The 13,572-nt window shown below is 45.8% G+C and overlaps 1 protein-coding gene across 2 annotated transcripts in view; it reads left to right on the top strand.

Moving 5' to 3' along the window:
• CCDC157 (coiled-coil domain containing 157) overlaps positions 1–13,572 on the top strand; it is a 62,108-nt gene that overhangs the window by 9,372 nt on the left and 39,164 nt on the right. For both annotated transcript variants that reach the window (XM_077461205.1, XM_077461204.1), the window contains exons 4-5: positions 12,638–13,277; positions 13,381–13,458. In XM_077461205.1, the coding sequence (XP_077317331.1) occupies positions 12,638–13,277; positions 13,381–13,458 (718 nt within the window). The remainder of the gene's footprint in view (positions 1–12,637; positions 13,278–13,380; positions 13,459–13,572) is intronic.

Below are 13,572 nucleotides of genomic sequence, written 5' to 3'. Positions count from 1 at the left end.
TGGGCCAACCACATTGGATCCCATACCCTGAGGTAGAGTGGGGTGATCAAACATTGATGTGAGGGGTCTGTGGATAGAAGCAATGACAGCCCTTTATTGTACCATAAATGTAAGGCAGCAGTGGTTAATGGGGAGGAGAAGGAAAGTAGGTGTAGCTTCTGCCTGTAGCCCCATAGGAGGACCCTTAGGTCAAAGGTGAAGAGATCTTATTATACCATGGTGGATGCTTTTGGGAAGGGGCGGGGGAACCATTCCAATATCCTAGACCAGTGATGCCAAACCTTGGCACCCCAGATGTTTTGGAACTACATTTCCCATGATGCTCCACTACACTGCAGAGTGAATGAGCATCATGGGAAATGTAGTTCCAAATCATCTGGGGTGTCAAGGTTTGCCATCACTTTCCTAGAATATAGGGCCGCCCTACTGTATAGTTCAAAGTCAGGGATGCCCACACCCCCTTGAGTTTTGGGGTGCGTGAGCAATGTGTGTGATGAAACATATTGACATAGCGCAGGGAATTGAAGAAACGTTTGGGGACAGTAATAGGTACCGTCTGAAATAAATAAAGTAGCTTAGGGAGGGTGTCCATTTTGAGTGTATTGATGCGACCAAACCAAGGTAGTGAGGACGAATTCCGTGTATCAAATTATTTCCTAAGACAGGACAGTAAGGGGAGATAATTAAGGGTATAGAGGTCTGATAAGCTGGAGGAAATCGTTATCCCTAAATAGGAGATGCCTCTGCAGTTCCATTGAAACAAAAGGTTAGTCCGTACTTGAGTGAGGGTAGTAGGCGATTAAAAGATGTTAAGCACTTCCATCTTTGTTTAGTTTGAAGTTACTAAATTCCCCCAAACCTGTGGAATTCTTGCATCAAGGAAGGCAAGGATGTGTGTGGTTGCTGGATGTAGACCAGAAGATCTTCCGCATAAAGCGAAAATTTGTGGTCGGAGGAACGTGTCTGAATCCCCACTATGGAATTGTTTTGCCTAATGGCCCTAGCCAGATGTTCTATTACCAGAACAAAAAGTAGAGGGACAGGGGGCATCCCTGGCGGGTACCGTTAGAGATATGAAAAGGCGTGGACAAGGAAACATTAACCATGACAGATGCAGAGGGGCGAGAGTATAGTGACATAACCATGGATACAAGGCCTATCTGTTCCATGGAGAGCGTCAAAGGATAGAAGGCATGCCTTTAAATTGTGTCTCTGAATGTAACAAATGAGGTGAATGGTTTTAGTAGTGTTGTCCCTGGCCTCTCGTCCAGGGACAAAACCCACCTGGTCCTTATGAATGACTGAGGGTAAAAGGAGTGATAAGTGGTTCGCTAGAACTTTTGCAAAAAGTTTAACGTCTAAATTGAGGAGCTAAATCGGCCGATAACTGCTACACTTAGAGGGATCCTTGCCTGGTTTGGGGAGGACAGAGATGTTAGCAAGCAAAAGGTCTTTAGATGGTAGATGGGAATCTTCTATGGAATTGAACGCTGCTGAGAGCAACAGGACGAGGGACTGGGCAAATGACTTGTAGAACCTAGGGAAAACCTGTCTTGGCCTGGACATTTTCCAGATTTCAGCCCTTTGATGGCACCTAGGAACTCCCCTACCGATAGAGGGTTATGCAGATCAGCTGACTCCTTATCTATCTGTGGCAGGGCAGTCTCTAAAATGTAATCCTCCATACTGGAGAGATGTGGGTCCCCTGTATGGGTACAGCTGAGAGTAGTAGCATTGAAATGCATCTGATAGACCTTGAGTGTTGCTAATCTTTTGCTGGTCGACGGTGCAGATGTATTGGATGGGTCGACATATGTTATATTGTCTGGGTACCATTTATGTGCGAGTTCAAGTGTAACTATAGTGGACAGAAGTCAGGCTATATCATTGGATCTGGCCTTCTTTAGGCGGGAGCCATGTTGAAGTAATGTCCCCCGAAGCACACATTTTAAGGTTTCCCGTGTAATAAGGAAGCTGGTTTTGTCAGACCGGTAATCCTGAATAAAGTCACGGATCGTCCATTCACTCACTGCTACACATGGAGTGTCTTTCAATAAATTGCCGTTCAAGTGCCATGAAAATGTGTTATGGGACTTAGGGGGGGTGTGCCAGGCTTAAGTGTACGAGGGCATAGTCAGACCATAGTATATTGCCAAGGAATGCTTTAAGTGAAATATCGAGCAAAGATTGGGAGACAAGGAAGTAGTCGATATGACTATAAGAGTTGTGAGCTACAGAATAACAGCTGTAATCTCTCTCAAATGGGTGCTGCTCTCGCCAGACATCCACCAGTTGAGCGGAATGCAGGAGTGATTTAATGTGTGTAAGAGTGAAGTGGGGGATGGAAGACTTACCTGAGGAAGTGTCTACGGTCGGAGAAAGGGTCACATTGAAGTCTCCACCTAGAATGAATCAGGGGCCGCTAAAGGAGAGTAATTTGTTCAGAACCATGGACAGGAAGCTCCCCTGGTCTTGATCAGGTCCATACACGTTCGCCACTGTAAAAATAGAGGAGTTTAATTTTAATTTGAGAAAAAGAAAACGGCTTGAGGGATCAACAAGGGAGTCTAGAACCTCTGGTTGGAAAGATTTATGAAAGGCTATAGAAACCCCTTTTGATTTGTTTTGCGGGTTTGTACTATGATACCACTGATGATAGTAATGATTATTAAGGGTCAGGACAGCTGTGCTCCTAAAGAGGGTCTCCTGCAGGGCCGGACTGGGAATAAAAACCAGCCCTGGAAAAAATTTCATTCCAGCCCCACAGCATTATTATACCAGCCCAACAGCATAACGTCATTATTTTCTTGTTCATGAAAGGGAAAACCATACATTTTAAAGCACATTTGATGAAGAGTGTATAATATATAGATATGAAATCAGAAAGGGATGGATTCATATATATATATATATATATATATATGCAAATTCCAGTTAAAAGTGGTAAGTGGACAATCATCAAGGGGGCCCCAGGGACTCAGAACGTGGGGGGGACCACCTTCCACAGAAAGAATACACTAAGGTAAGGGAATGCAGTCTCACTGTGCCCACAAATGCAGCCTCACTGTGCTCACCATTGCAGCCTCACAGTGCCCATCAAATGCAGCTTTACTGTGCCGTGAATGCAGTCTCACTGTGCCCATGAATGCAGCCTCACTGTGCCCATCATTGCAGCTCCTCCTGTGCCCCATGTCCCGATCTGCAGTCCCTGAGCGAGAGAGCGATGAGTGGAGCTTGAGAGCACCGGGGGGCCAGAAAGAACAGGGGTTGGGAGAATGGGGGGCTGGAGAGCACTGGGGTTGGGGCTGGAGATTGATGGGGAGAGCTGGAGAGCACTGGGGGTGAGAAAGAACAGGGGGGAAGGCACTGGGGGGAAAAGAAAGGGGGGGAGCACTGGGGGAAGTGGAGAGCACTGGGGGGAGGGGCAGGGGGAGAGCACTGGGGGGGCAGGGGGGGAGAGAACTGGGGGGAGTGAAGAGAATAGGGGGGAGAGTACTGGGGGGGAGAGAACTGGGGGGAGTGGAGAGCATGGGGGGGGAACAGGGGGGAGAGCACTGGGGGGAGTGGAGAGCACTGGGGGGGAGAACAGGGGGGGGCACTGGGGGAGGAACAAGGGGGGAGAGCACTGGGGGGAGAACAGGGGGGTGAGCACTGGGATGGGGGGGAGAGCACTGGGGGGAGTGGAGAGCACTGAGGGGTAAGAACAGGGGGGAGAGCACTGGGGGGGAGTGGAGAGCACTGGGGGGAGTGAAGAGCACTGGGGTGGGAGTGGAGAGCACTGGGGTGAGAGTGGAGAGCACTGGGGTGGGAGTGGAGAGCACTGGGGGGGAGAATGGGGGAGAGCACTGGGGGGAGTGGAGAGCACTGGGGGGGTGGTAAGAACAGGGGGGGAGAGCACTGGGGGGAGTGGAGAGCACTGGGGGGGTGGTAAGAACAGGGGGGAGAGCACTGGGGGGAGTGGAGAGCACTGGGGGGGGAACGGGGGGGAGAATACTGGGGGGAGTGAAGAGCACTGGGGGGGAGAAGGGGGGGAGAGCAGTGGGGGAGTGAAGAGCACTGGGGGGGGACAGGGGGGAGAGCACTGGGATGGTGGCTAGAGAAGGATGGGGAGAACTGGAGAGCAGGTGGGGGGGGGGGTGGGCAGAAAGAACAGGGGTGAAGAGAACTGTGGGGGGGGGGCAGCAGAGTGTGGTGGGGGAGGAGAGCACGTGGGGGGGGGGGGGCAGGGAGCACAAAGTGAACTGGTTGGGGCAGTAAAATAGGTTGGGTTAGGAGGATCGGCAGGGGGCGGCATATAGAGGAAATGATCTTTCTATATTCCTCCATGCAGCCGCTGAATGCTCAATTCTCTTCCTCTCACTCCTGCAAGCATTCAGCGGCTGCATGGAGGAATATAGAAGGCTCACTTCCTCTATATGCAGCCCCCCTGCTGATCCTCCTATCCAGGCACACAGAGCGGGTTGTAAAGGCAGCATCTCATCCTCTGGATCACAGCGCTGGCTGGCTCTGTATTCGGTGGCCGCGCTGTAACACAGTCCCCCCCCCCCATCAGACCGCCTTGTGTGATAGGCGGAACGTTGATTCTATCTACTATCACACGAGATGGTTTTGGGGGGGGGGGCATGTTACAGAGCGGCCGCCGAACACAGAGCCAGCCAGCGCTGTGATCCACAGGAGAGAGCGGAGGATGCAGCCGCAACTAAAAGCAGCCCCAGGGCAGGCAGCCTACCCGGAAATCTCCCGGTATCCCGGTAGGCCGGTCCAGCCCTGGTCTCCTGCAAGAGTAAAATTTGAGTCCTGGATTTGTGGAAGTGGTATAATATCTAGCTTCTTTAACTCCTGCAGTTAAAAGATGATAATGTTATATGATCATGTGACATCATGGTGATAGTGAAAAGAGAGGGGGAAACTGATTGTCCACAAAATAAATAACACTGAGCTGGATTTGCACCAAGGCCTGCTCAATAAAAGAGAAAGGGAGAGCGGTAAAAGGGGGTGTGAGGGAGACAGTGGGGGCAGAATAGAGAGGGGTGAGGCGATGACAGTAAGGCGGGTGGGCAGGATCCATCTCCAGTTCAGAAGAGAAATAAGAATTAGAACAGTAGAAGAGGAAAACCACCATTGAACTAAAAATAACAGGCCACTAGGTGGCAGCAGTAAACCACTGCATAAGTAACATAATATTTCTAAAATGTATAACTGTTTAGAAAATGTATGCGTATACATGCACTGTTGGTCCTAAGGGGGGTAGTCGTGGTAAGCGCACACAGTGCCTCCCGGTCCGGGGGACCCACTGGGGTAGAGCAAACATATGCCAAACAAGGAAAAAACAAGCATTATATATTATATACAGCTCAACAGGAACTAAAAGGCATAGAAACACATGATAAAACATATAGTCCTCCATATTGTCATCGGATAGGCATAGGGGAATTTGGGGGATAATGTGGAGGATGAAATTAGAGCAGTGGCAGTAGGTGGGGTAACCTATACTGTCATAATTATATAGGCCAGCTACATTGTGGTAGGAGACACCTCTGAAAGTCTGGAAACAAAAAAAGTGAAAACAGCGCAAAAAAATAAATAAAGAGCAAGAACAAAACTTAGCTGGTGCACAGACTGTGCAATAGATCCAGGGCTCGTGCCCTTATGGGTCACAGATGTAATGTGTGTGCCCTGGGCCGTAACAGTGGGAAGCAGTCACTGCTCTGAAACAAAGGTGCAGAAATAGCAGGAACCAGTGCTGGTTCAATCATCCGGGGGCATCTGGGAAGAAGAACTGGGGGCGCTTTTTCTTGCCATATTTCTGCCACGGTGGGATGAATGGGAGACCTGGGGTAGTAGGAGAGAGGAGCCAGTTTGTCAAGGAGACCTGAGGTAGCTCCAGGGTATTCAGGAACTGCAGCAAATCTCACAAGGTGCGAAATAGGGCTGTTTTGCCTTCACTGTGGATCCACAGCTGGAATGGGAACCTCCACTGGTACTTGATGTGTTTGTCCTGGAGGAAAGATGTGAGTGGCTTGAAAGAGCGTCTCCTGGCCAGGGTTTGGCGCAAGAGATCTGGAAGCAGCATGACAGGGGTATCATTGAGCTGGGTGGAATCTCGTGTGCTGGCGGCCCACGTAATTTCCGCTTGACCTTGTAGAAATGGACCCTGCATAGTGTATCGCGGACAAGAAAGAATCAGGATTGCTCAGGCCTGAGGACCTGTGAACTCTGTCCAATTCAATAGGAGCATCTTTAGGCTGCTGGAGTAGCTGATTAAATATGACGATGACTGCCCCTGCCAGGTCCTTGTGCTCCACCGTTTCAGGGATGCCACATATTCTGATAATGTTCTGTCTGTTACGGTTCTCGATGTCATCCTGCTGATACATGAGCTCCTGTAGCATAACAGTGTGGGAGTTTAGGGTCTCCTCGTAAGACTGTAAAGTATTGTAAATGCCATCAGTAGTGTTCTCTATATCTTCCATGGGAACCCCCAGGTCTTTTTTTGAGCTCAGTTATCTTCTGCCTATTCGTCTTCTCTATGCAGGAGACATAATGTTCAAAGCTAGTTTTTGTAGGCAGGGAGCTTATCTGTGACTCCATATCCCAGCCATCACCGGAGCACAGTGAGGCTTGTGAGAGGCTGTGGGGGCTGTGTATGTGTGGCTCAAAGTCTGCAAGGGAGGCAGAGCGGCCCCTGGAACGTACCTGCATGGTGTCTGCTGGCTCAGAGCAGGCCGGGGAGGGAGGTGCTGGCGCCATCTTGGATTTCCCCTGGTTCATGTAGGCCGCAGATGCTCGGGTGAGAAATGGGCCAAGGCCACCCTGTGTCCAGTCACCAGCAGGTTTAGATTGATTTTTGGACTTCCCCTTCCCATCGGTGTGGTTTGATGAGGATGGGAGCAGTAATGGAGGAGATAGGACCTCTTGAGAGCCATCAGGATCAGGAGCTGCCGCGCTGCATGTCTTACAGCTCCATGCACTAGGCCACGCCCCCCTTTACATTTATTTTAAAGATTTACACATTTTTTAAACTAATCCTTCATATTATTTTTTTTATTATTCATATTTATTCAAAGCCCTTTTCTGGGCTTAGACTATTTTTTCTCACCAGTCCTTTGTCATCCCTCTGTGATAACATTGTCCTCTTCTGGATCCTGAGAGAACCCCACCACTGGACATCCATTAAGAAGTAAAATAACAATGTAGCGCTAACAATTAAAACAGTACTAATATACTGTAAATAATGTGAACAATATGCTCATAACAAACACAGTGCTAAAATAACCAACACCTAAACAGGTGATATGTAAAACAAAATGGAACAAAGGCTTCCAATGATGTAGGTCAAAAAATGAGTTGGCTGTTTATTTGCATAAAACCAGCATACAAATAAAAATGAAAGTAAAAATAGTGATCACAATATTAAAAGCAATATGGGAACATAGAAACCAGGCCTTACTCGTTTCGTCGTAGGGGACTTCAACGGGGGCATCTGTAGAAGATAAATAAAAAAGGTGATCAGCGCAAACTATATACCAAATATTACTACAAAGATGGAAAATCCTTGTTTGATATGTATTCTACTTCATAGATAAAGTGCAATAAATCAATAATTATATCAATACTAATGGTGAATCCTAATGCAAATTTCTGCTGTGCATGCAATTATTTAGCGGCTGTGCAAAAACTGCTACTGTGCAAACTACATAGATAAATTATTTGCTGTGCATGCGATTATTTAGCTGCTGTGCAAAATGCTACTGTGCAAACTACGCAAACAAATTATTTGCTGCGCATGTGCTTATTTAGCTGCTGTGCAAACTGCTACTGTGCAAACTACGCAAATAAATTATTTGCTGTACCTTCGATTATTTAGCTGCTGTGCAAACTGCTATTGTGCAAACTACGCAAATAAATTATTTTCAAAAAATGCACAACACATTACCATAAATTCATAAAGTGGATAAAATAGCTGCTGCTGTGCAGATAATTAAAACAAACAATTGATATAGTGCAAAATCGTGCAAATCATCATCAAGTGCTAAATATTAAATAATAATTGAATGAACACTAAGGTCCGGTTTACACTGAGGCAGCCCAACTTACAGCGCGACTGCCTCAGGCGACCTGGACGAGACCACTGCGGCGACTTGCAAAATGACTTCTGTATAGAAGTCAATGCAAGTCGCCTCAAGTCGCCCCAAAAGTTGTACAGGAACCTTAGTCGCTCCGATTATAACGGTTCCATTGCACAGAGCGGGACGTGACTTGTCAGGCGGCTAAGTCGCCTGACGAGTCGCCCCTGTGTGAACCGGCTCTAAATAGTGCAAGATTATCAGAAAGTTCTGAGTATCAAATGATCCTTTGTGTACACCTTTAAGTGTGTAGGTGTACCAATACAGTCCTATTTATATTGAGTAGTGATACCCATAAAAGTCCATCCATAAACAGTAAGCATGCAAATTAGTGCAAAAAAGTGTTGGTGTGCAGCAATGTGACAGGCAAACTCTTCAGATGACATCCACTGTGTACTCTTTGTGTGCTCCACTCAGTGCTCTCTATGCGCTTACCTCTAAATGGGTAAGAAATGCCACTCAGATATTTCTAATGATGAGTCCTCCTGAGTGTGGTAACCAGGGATGATGTCCTTAAGAGTGCTGTATTGCAATAATGGCTCCCAGTTGGTTATTTCGCCCATTCATCCACGGCACATGAAAGCGGGAAATAAGCAGGAAGATCCAATAGCGTATGACTCAAATAGGTTTAGTTATGTTTATAAAATGGCTACTTACAACAATTCTGAAAACAGGCAGATCAAACAATGTGCAGTTTTACAAACGTCTCTATGCGTCACTTGCGGTTGTTCCTTAATCCAGTAACTTCCCTATGCATTACGTCACAGGTCATGACTTCATCAGGATATCTGGATTGGTCAAAAACCTTGTCAATTTAAGTACCAGTTCTGGTTCTAACGTAAAAGTAAAAGTGGGGTTGATTTACTAAAAGTTCAAAATCTGGTGCAGCTGTGCATAGTAGCCAATCAGCTTCTAACTTCAGCTTGTTCAATTAAGCTTTGACAAAAGGACCTGGAAGCTGATTGGTTTCTATGCAGAGCTGCACCAGATTTTGCAACCCCCTGTCTTTCCTTTCACAATGTCAGACTTCAAGAAATAGACATTGTGGCCTATCTATGTTGACTAGGCAGGCCTGGACATGCTCTCCATGTGCAAGCAGCTCTAGCAAAGACTGGAGAATACAAATTTTTGGGTGCAATATCCACTTTTTAGGCCGGGTTCACACTTGTGCGACAAACACTCCGACATTGGGAGCTCATGTCGCATGATGTGTGAAAATAAATGTTTCCCTATGAGAGCCATTTTAACTGGTCCAATACAAGTCGGTCCGACTTTGAAAATGCTCCCTGCAATACTTTGGTCCGACTTTGATCCTACTTCAGTCCATTGAATATCACTGAAATCGGATCAAAGTCGGATCACTGTCTTAACTGATTTGACTTTGGCATGCAACTTGTGCTCTGATAATCTTGAAGGGAAACCCCACGCCAAATAAAAAATATAAAAAAGTAATGGCTGCCCCCTTCATGACCATACCCCAGGTCCTTTGGTCAGGTATGGATTTTTAGGGGAACCCCCCACACCAAAAAAACAGCTTGGGCCCTCCCGCAAATCCATACCAGACCCTTATCCGAGCACACAGCCCAGACCGGTCAGGAAAGGGGGTGGAGACGAGTAAGCGCCCCCCTCCCCCCTTGAACCATACCAGGCTACATGCCCTCAACATGGGGGGGGGGGTGGGGCCTTGTGCCCGCCACCCCAAAGCACCTTATCCCCATGTTGATGAGGACAAGGGCCTCTTCTCGACAATCCTGGCAGTTGGTTGTCAGGGTCTGCGGGTGGGGGGCTTATCGGAATCTGGAAGCCCACTTTAACAAGGATCCCCCCAGATCCTGCCCCCCCCAACCCATGTGAATGAGTATGGGGTACATTGTACCCCTACCCATTCACCTAAAAAAAAAAAAAAAGTATCAAAGCTGAAAGGAAAGAGGGAGCAGGAGAAGAAAGGGGGGGGGGGTGAAAAGAGAAAAATACATTCTCTATCCACCTCAAACCCATCACCACTACCATTCAGTGACCTGGGGAGCAAAGGAGAGTATATTGAGACCTTGCAACTGCCACCTTCCATTTTTTCTGAGAGGTTGGAAAAGTAAATCAAGCTGTTTGTTGCTTTTAGCAATGTCTCCTTTATTTCTGTTCATAATTTGCATGTACAGTAATGCCCATTGTATGTGTGCAGTATGTGTTGGTTTATATTTATTTTTGTCAGACACACCATGGGCAGTTTATGAACAGCTGTGGACAGAAAAGTGGTGCATAATTGGAGCATTTGTTCAGAACCACCAGTTAGGTTTTGTCTTTTATAAAACATGGAATGCAACTGGTTGCCCTAAAACACTTCTTCCTTTTTTTTTTTTGTACCAGTCTTCTCAAATCATCCCATTTTTTATATGTGCATCCAGAAAGTATTCACAACGCTTAACTTTTTCCACATTTTGTTATGTTACAGCCTTATTCCAAAATGGATTAAATTCTTTATTTTCCTCAAAATTCTACAAACAATACCCCATAATGATAATATGAAAGAAGTTTGTTTGCAAATGTATTAAAAATAAAAAATCACATGTACATAACTATTCGCAGTCTTTGCCATGACACTCAAAATTGAGCTCAGGTGCATCCTGTTTCCACTGATCCTCCTTGAGATGTTTCTAAAACTTGATTGGAGTCCACCTGTGATAAATTCAGTTGATTTGACATTATTTGGAAAGGCACACACCTGTCTATATAAAGGTCCCACAGTTAACAGTGCATATCAGAGCACAAACCAAGCCATGAAGTCCAAGGAATTGTCTGTAGACCTCCAGGACAGGATTGTATCGTGGCACAGATCTGGGGAATGGTACAGAAAAAGTTCTGCAGCATTGAAGGTCCCAAAGACCATAGCGGCCTCCATCATCTGTAAATGGAAGAAGTTTGGAACCACCAGGACTCTTCCTAGAGCCGGCCGCCCAGCCAAACTGAGTGACCGGGGGAGAAAGGTCTTAGGGAGGTGACTAAGAACCTGATGGTCACTCTGACAGAGCTCCAGCGTTTCTCTGTGGAGAGAGGAGAACCTTCCAGAAGAACAACTATCTCTGCAGCACTCCACCAATCAGGCCTGTATGGTAGAGTGACAGCCCGCCTAGGGTTTGCCAAAATGCACCTGAAGGGTGAAACAAAATTCTCTGGTCTGATGAAACAAAGATTGAACTCTTTGGCCTGAATGGCAAGCATCATATCTGGAGGAAACCAGGCACCGCTCATCACCCGGCCAATACCATCTCTACAGTAAAACATGGCAGTGGCAGCATCATGCTGTGATGTCTTATAGTGGCAGGAACTGAGAGATTAATCAGGATTGAGGTAAAGATAAATGCAGAAAAGTAAAGAGAAATCTTTGATAAAAACCTGGTCCAGAGCGCTTTGGACCTCAGATTGGGCCAAAGGTTCATCCTCCAACAGGACAGTGATCCTAAGCACACAGCCAAGATAACAAAGGAGTGGCTATGGGACAACTCTGCGAATGTCCTTGAGAAGGCCCAGCCAGAGCCCAGACTTAAACATCTCTGGAGATTTCTAAAAATGTCTGTGCAACGATGCTCCCCATCCAACCTGCAAAGAAGAATAGGAGAAACTGCCCAAAAATAGGTGTGCCAAGCTTGTAGCATCATACTAAAAAAGACTTGAGGCTGTAATTGGTGCCAAAGGTGCTTCAACAAAGTATTAAGCAAAGACTGTGAATACTTACAGTGGGGAAAATAATTATTTGATCCCCTGCAGATTTTGTAAATTTTGCCTACTTACAAAGAAATGAAGACTTTATAATTTAGGTATATTTTAAATGATAGAGACGGAATACCAACCAAAAATCCATTATGGAGTATTGTTTGCAGAATTTTGAGGAAAATAATGAATTTAATCCATTTTGGAATCAGGCTGTATCATGAAATGTGGAAAATTTAAAGCGCTGTGAATACTTTCTGGATGCACTGTATAGGAAATGCATTTACACAGGATAGCAGAGATTTGATTCCTTAGCTGTACATTTCACTCAAAGCTGGAAGACATAAAATATGCAAATTAATGCAACTCTGTAAGTACTCATTCATCATAATAAATATAAAGTATAGATTTTTTTAATGCAAGTAGTCTAAGTACCTAAATGTGACCCAATATCAGTCTATTGCAGTTCCTGTACAGCTGAGCCCAGACTGTGGAAGTAAGAAGCAGCACAAGGAGTTAACATATGCTGACAAGTACCATGCTTATAGGAGGAGAAAAGCTTATCCTTGTGCTGTTTCTCCTACTCTGTCCAGTCACGGCTGGGGCCAGGTCCATGGCAGCATGGGTTTCAAAGGAACTGAGTGATGCTGGCCATCATTCAACCTAGAAGAGATCATCTGATGGCGTAAATGAAGCCAGCTGTGGTTGGAATGTATTGCATCAAAATCTTCTCTTGTATCTTTGAAGGGCTATTCCTTTTCACTTTTGGCTGGACTTCTACTTAATTATTGCCTATCTTTCTGCAGAGAGTCTCAATACAAGACAATATTATTGTGACTAAAAAGAGTGAAGCATCGAAAGATCTGTCTCATTTATCTGAATCCAGGCTTCAGACAGAGCCCACACGTCTTCAGAGCCACCACAGCATTAGCAACACCCCAAGAGAATCCAAACGTGAAACTGTAAAGGACATACGAAATGTAGGGTCACAGACATTAGAGTCTGCTCTTGTACCATGTGATTCATGTGCCATTGCCCAAAGTAGCTTGAAAGAAGTCAGTGATGCCATTGTCAGTGTATGTAGAAGTCAGAATTTGCCCACATCGCTCACAAAAATCCATGAAGTTTTACCACCTGGAGGTACCCTGTCTCCCAATGAAATGCGATACTGGGCCAGTGAAGAGAGCAAGGACCTGGCTCGTATAGCTAAACATCTGTCAGAGCTCACCCAACTGATACAACCTCTGAGAAATCAGCTTGAAGCTACCAAGGTTGAAAATGAGAGGCTTCAACGAAACATGGAAAGTTTAAAGAATCAGCTTCAGGAACAGGAAGAGGAGATACAAAGACAAGCAAAGGACAATGAAAGGAAGTTAGAAAAAAAGGGGCAACAGGGTCAGGAACTGATGGACAAGTTGGAGAGAGACAAGCAAGAACTCAGAAAAGGTATCATTTGATCAAACCTCTTCCTGATCACGCAAAGAACATTTTAGTAGGCCATGTGAGTTACTTATTTAGTGCATATTGTAATTCTGTATGTTTTATTTAGGCTCAGCAGTCTTAGAAGAAAGAGTTTCGATACTGATAGAGGAGCTAAAAATGCAACACTGCACCATCCGAGATCTAGGTGAGGTTCAATGAAAAATGTATTAAAAAGCATGTGTGAACATAGCAATTTCAAACAATTCTGCGCTTAGAGGGTTAAACCATAACACACAAATTTCCAAAATGGTGAGCTGCT

The sequence above is a fragment of the Lithobates pipiens genome, unplaced genomic scaffold (assembly GCF_037356315.1).
Source record: "Lithobates pipiens isolate NorthernLeopardFrog02 unplaced genomic scaffold, aLitPip1_a1.2 Scaffold_3, whole genome shotgun sequence".
NCBI classification, from domain to species: Eukaryota; Metazoa; Chordata; class Amphibia; order Anura; family Ranidae; genus Lithobates; species Lithobates pipiens.
The sequence above is the reverse complement of the archived record's forward strand: the minus strand, read 5'-3'. Positions and strand labels throughout refer to the sequence as shown.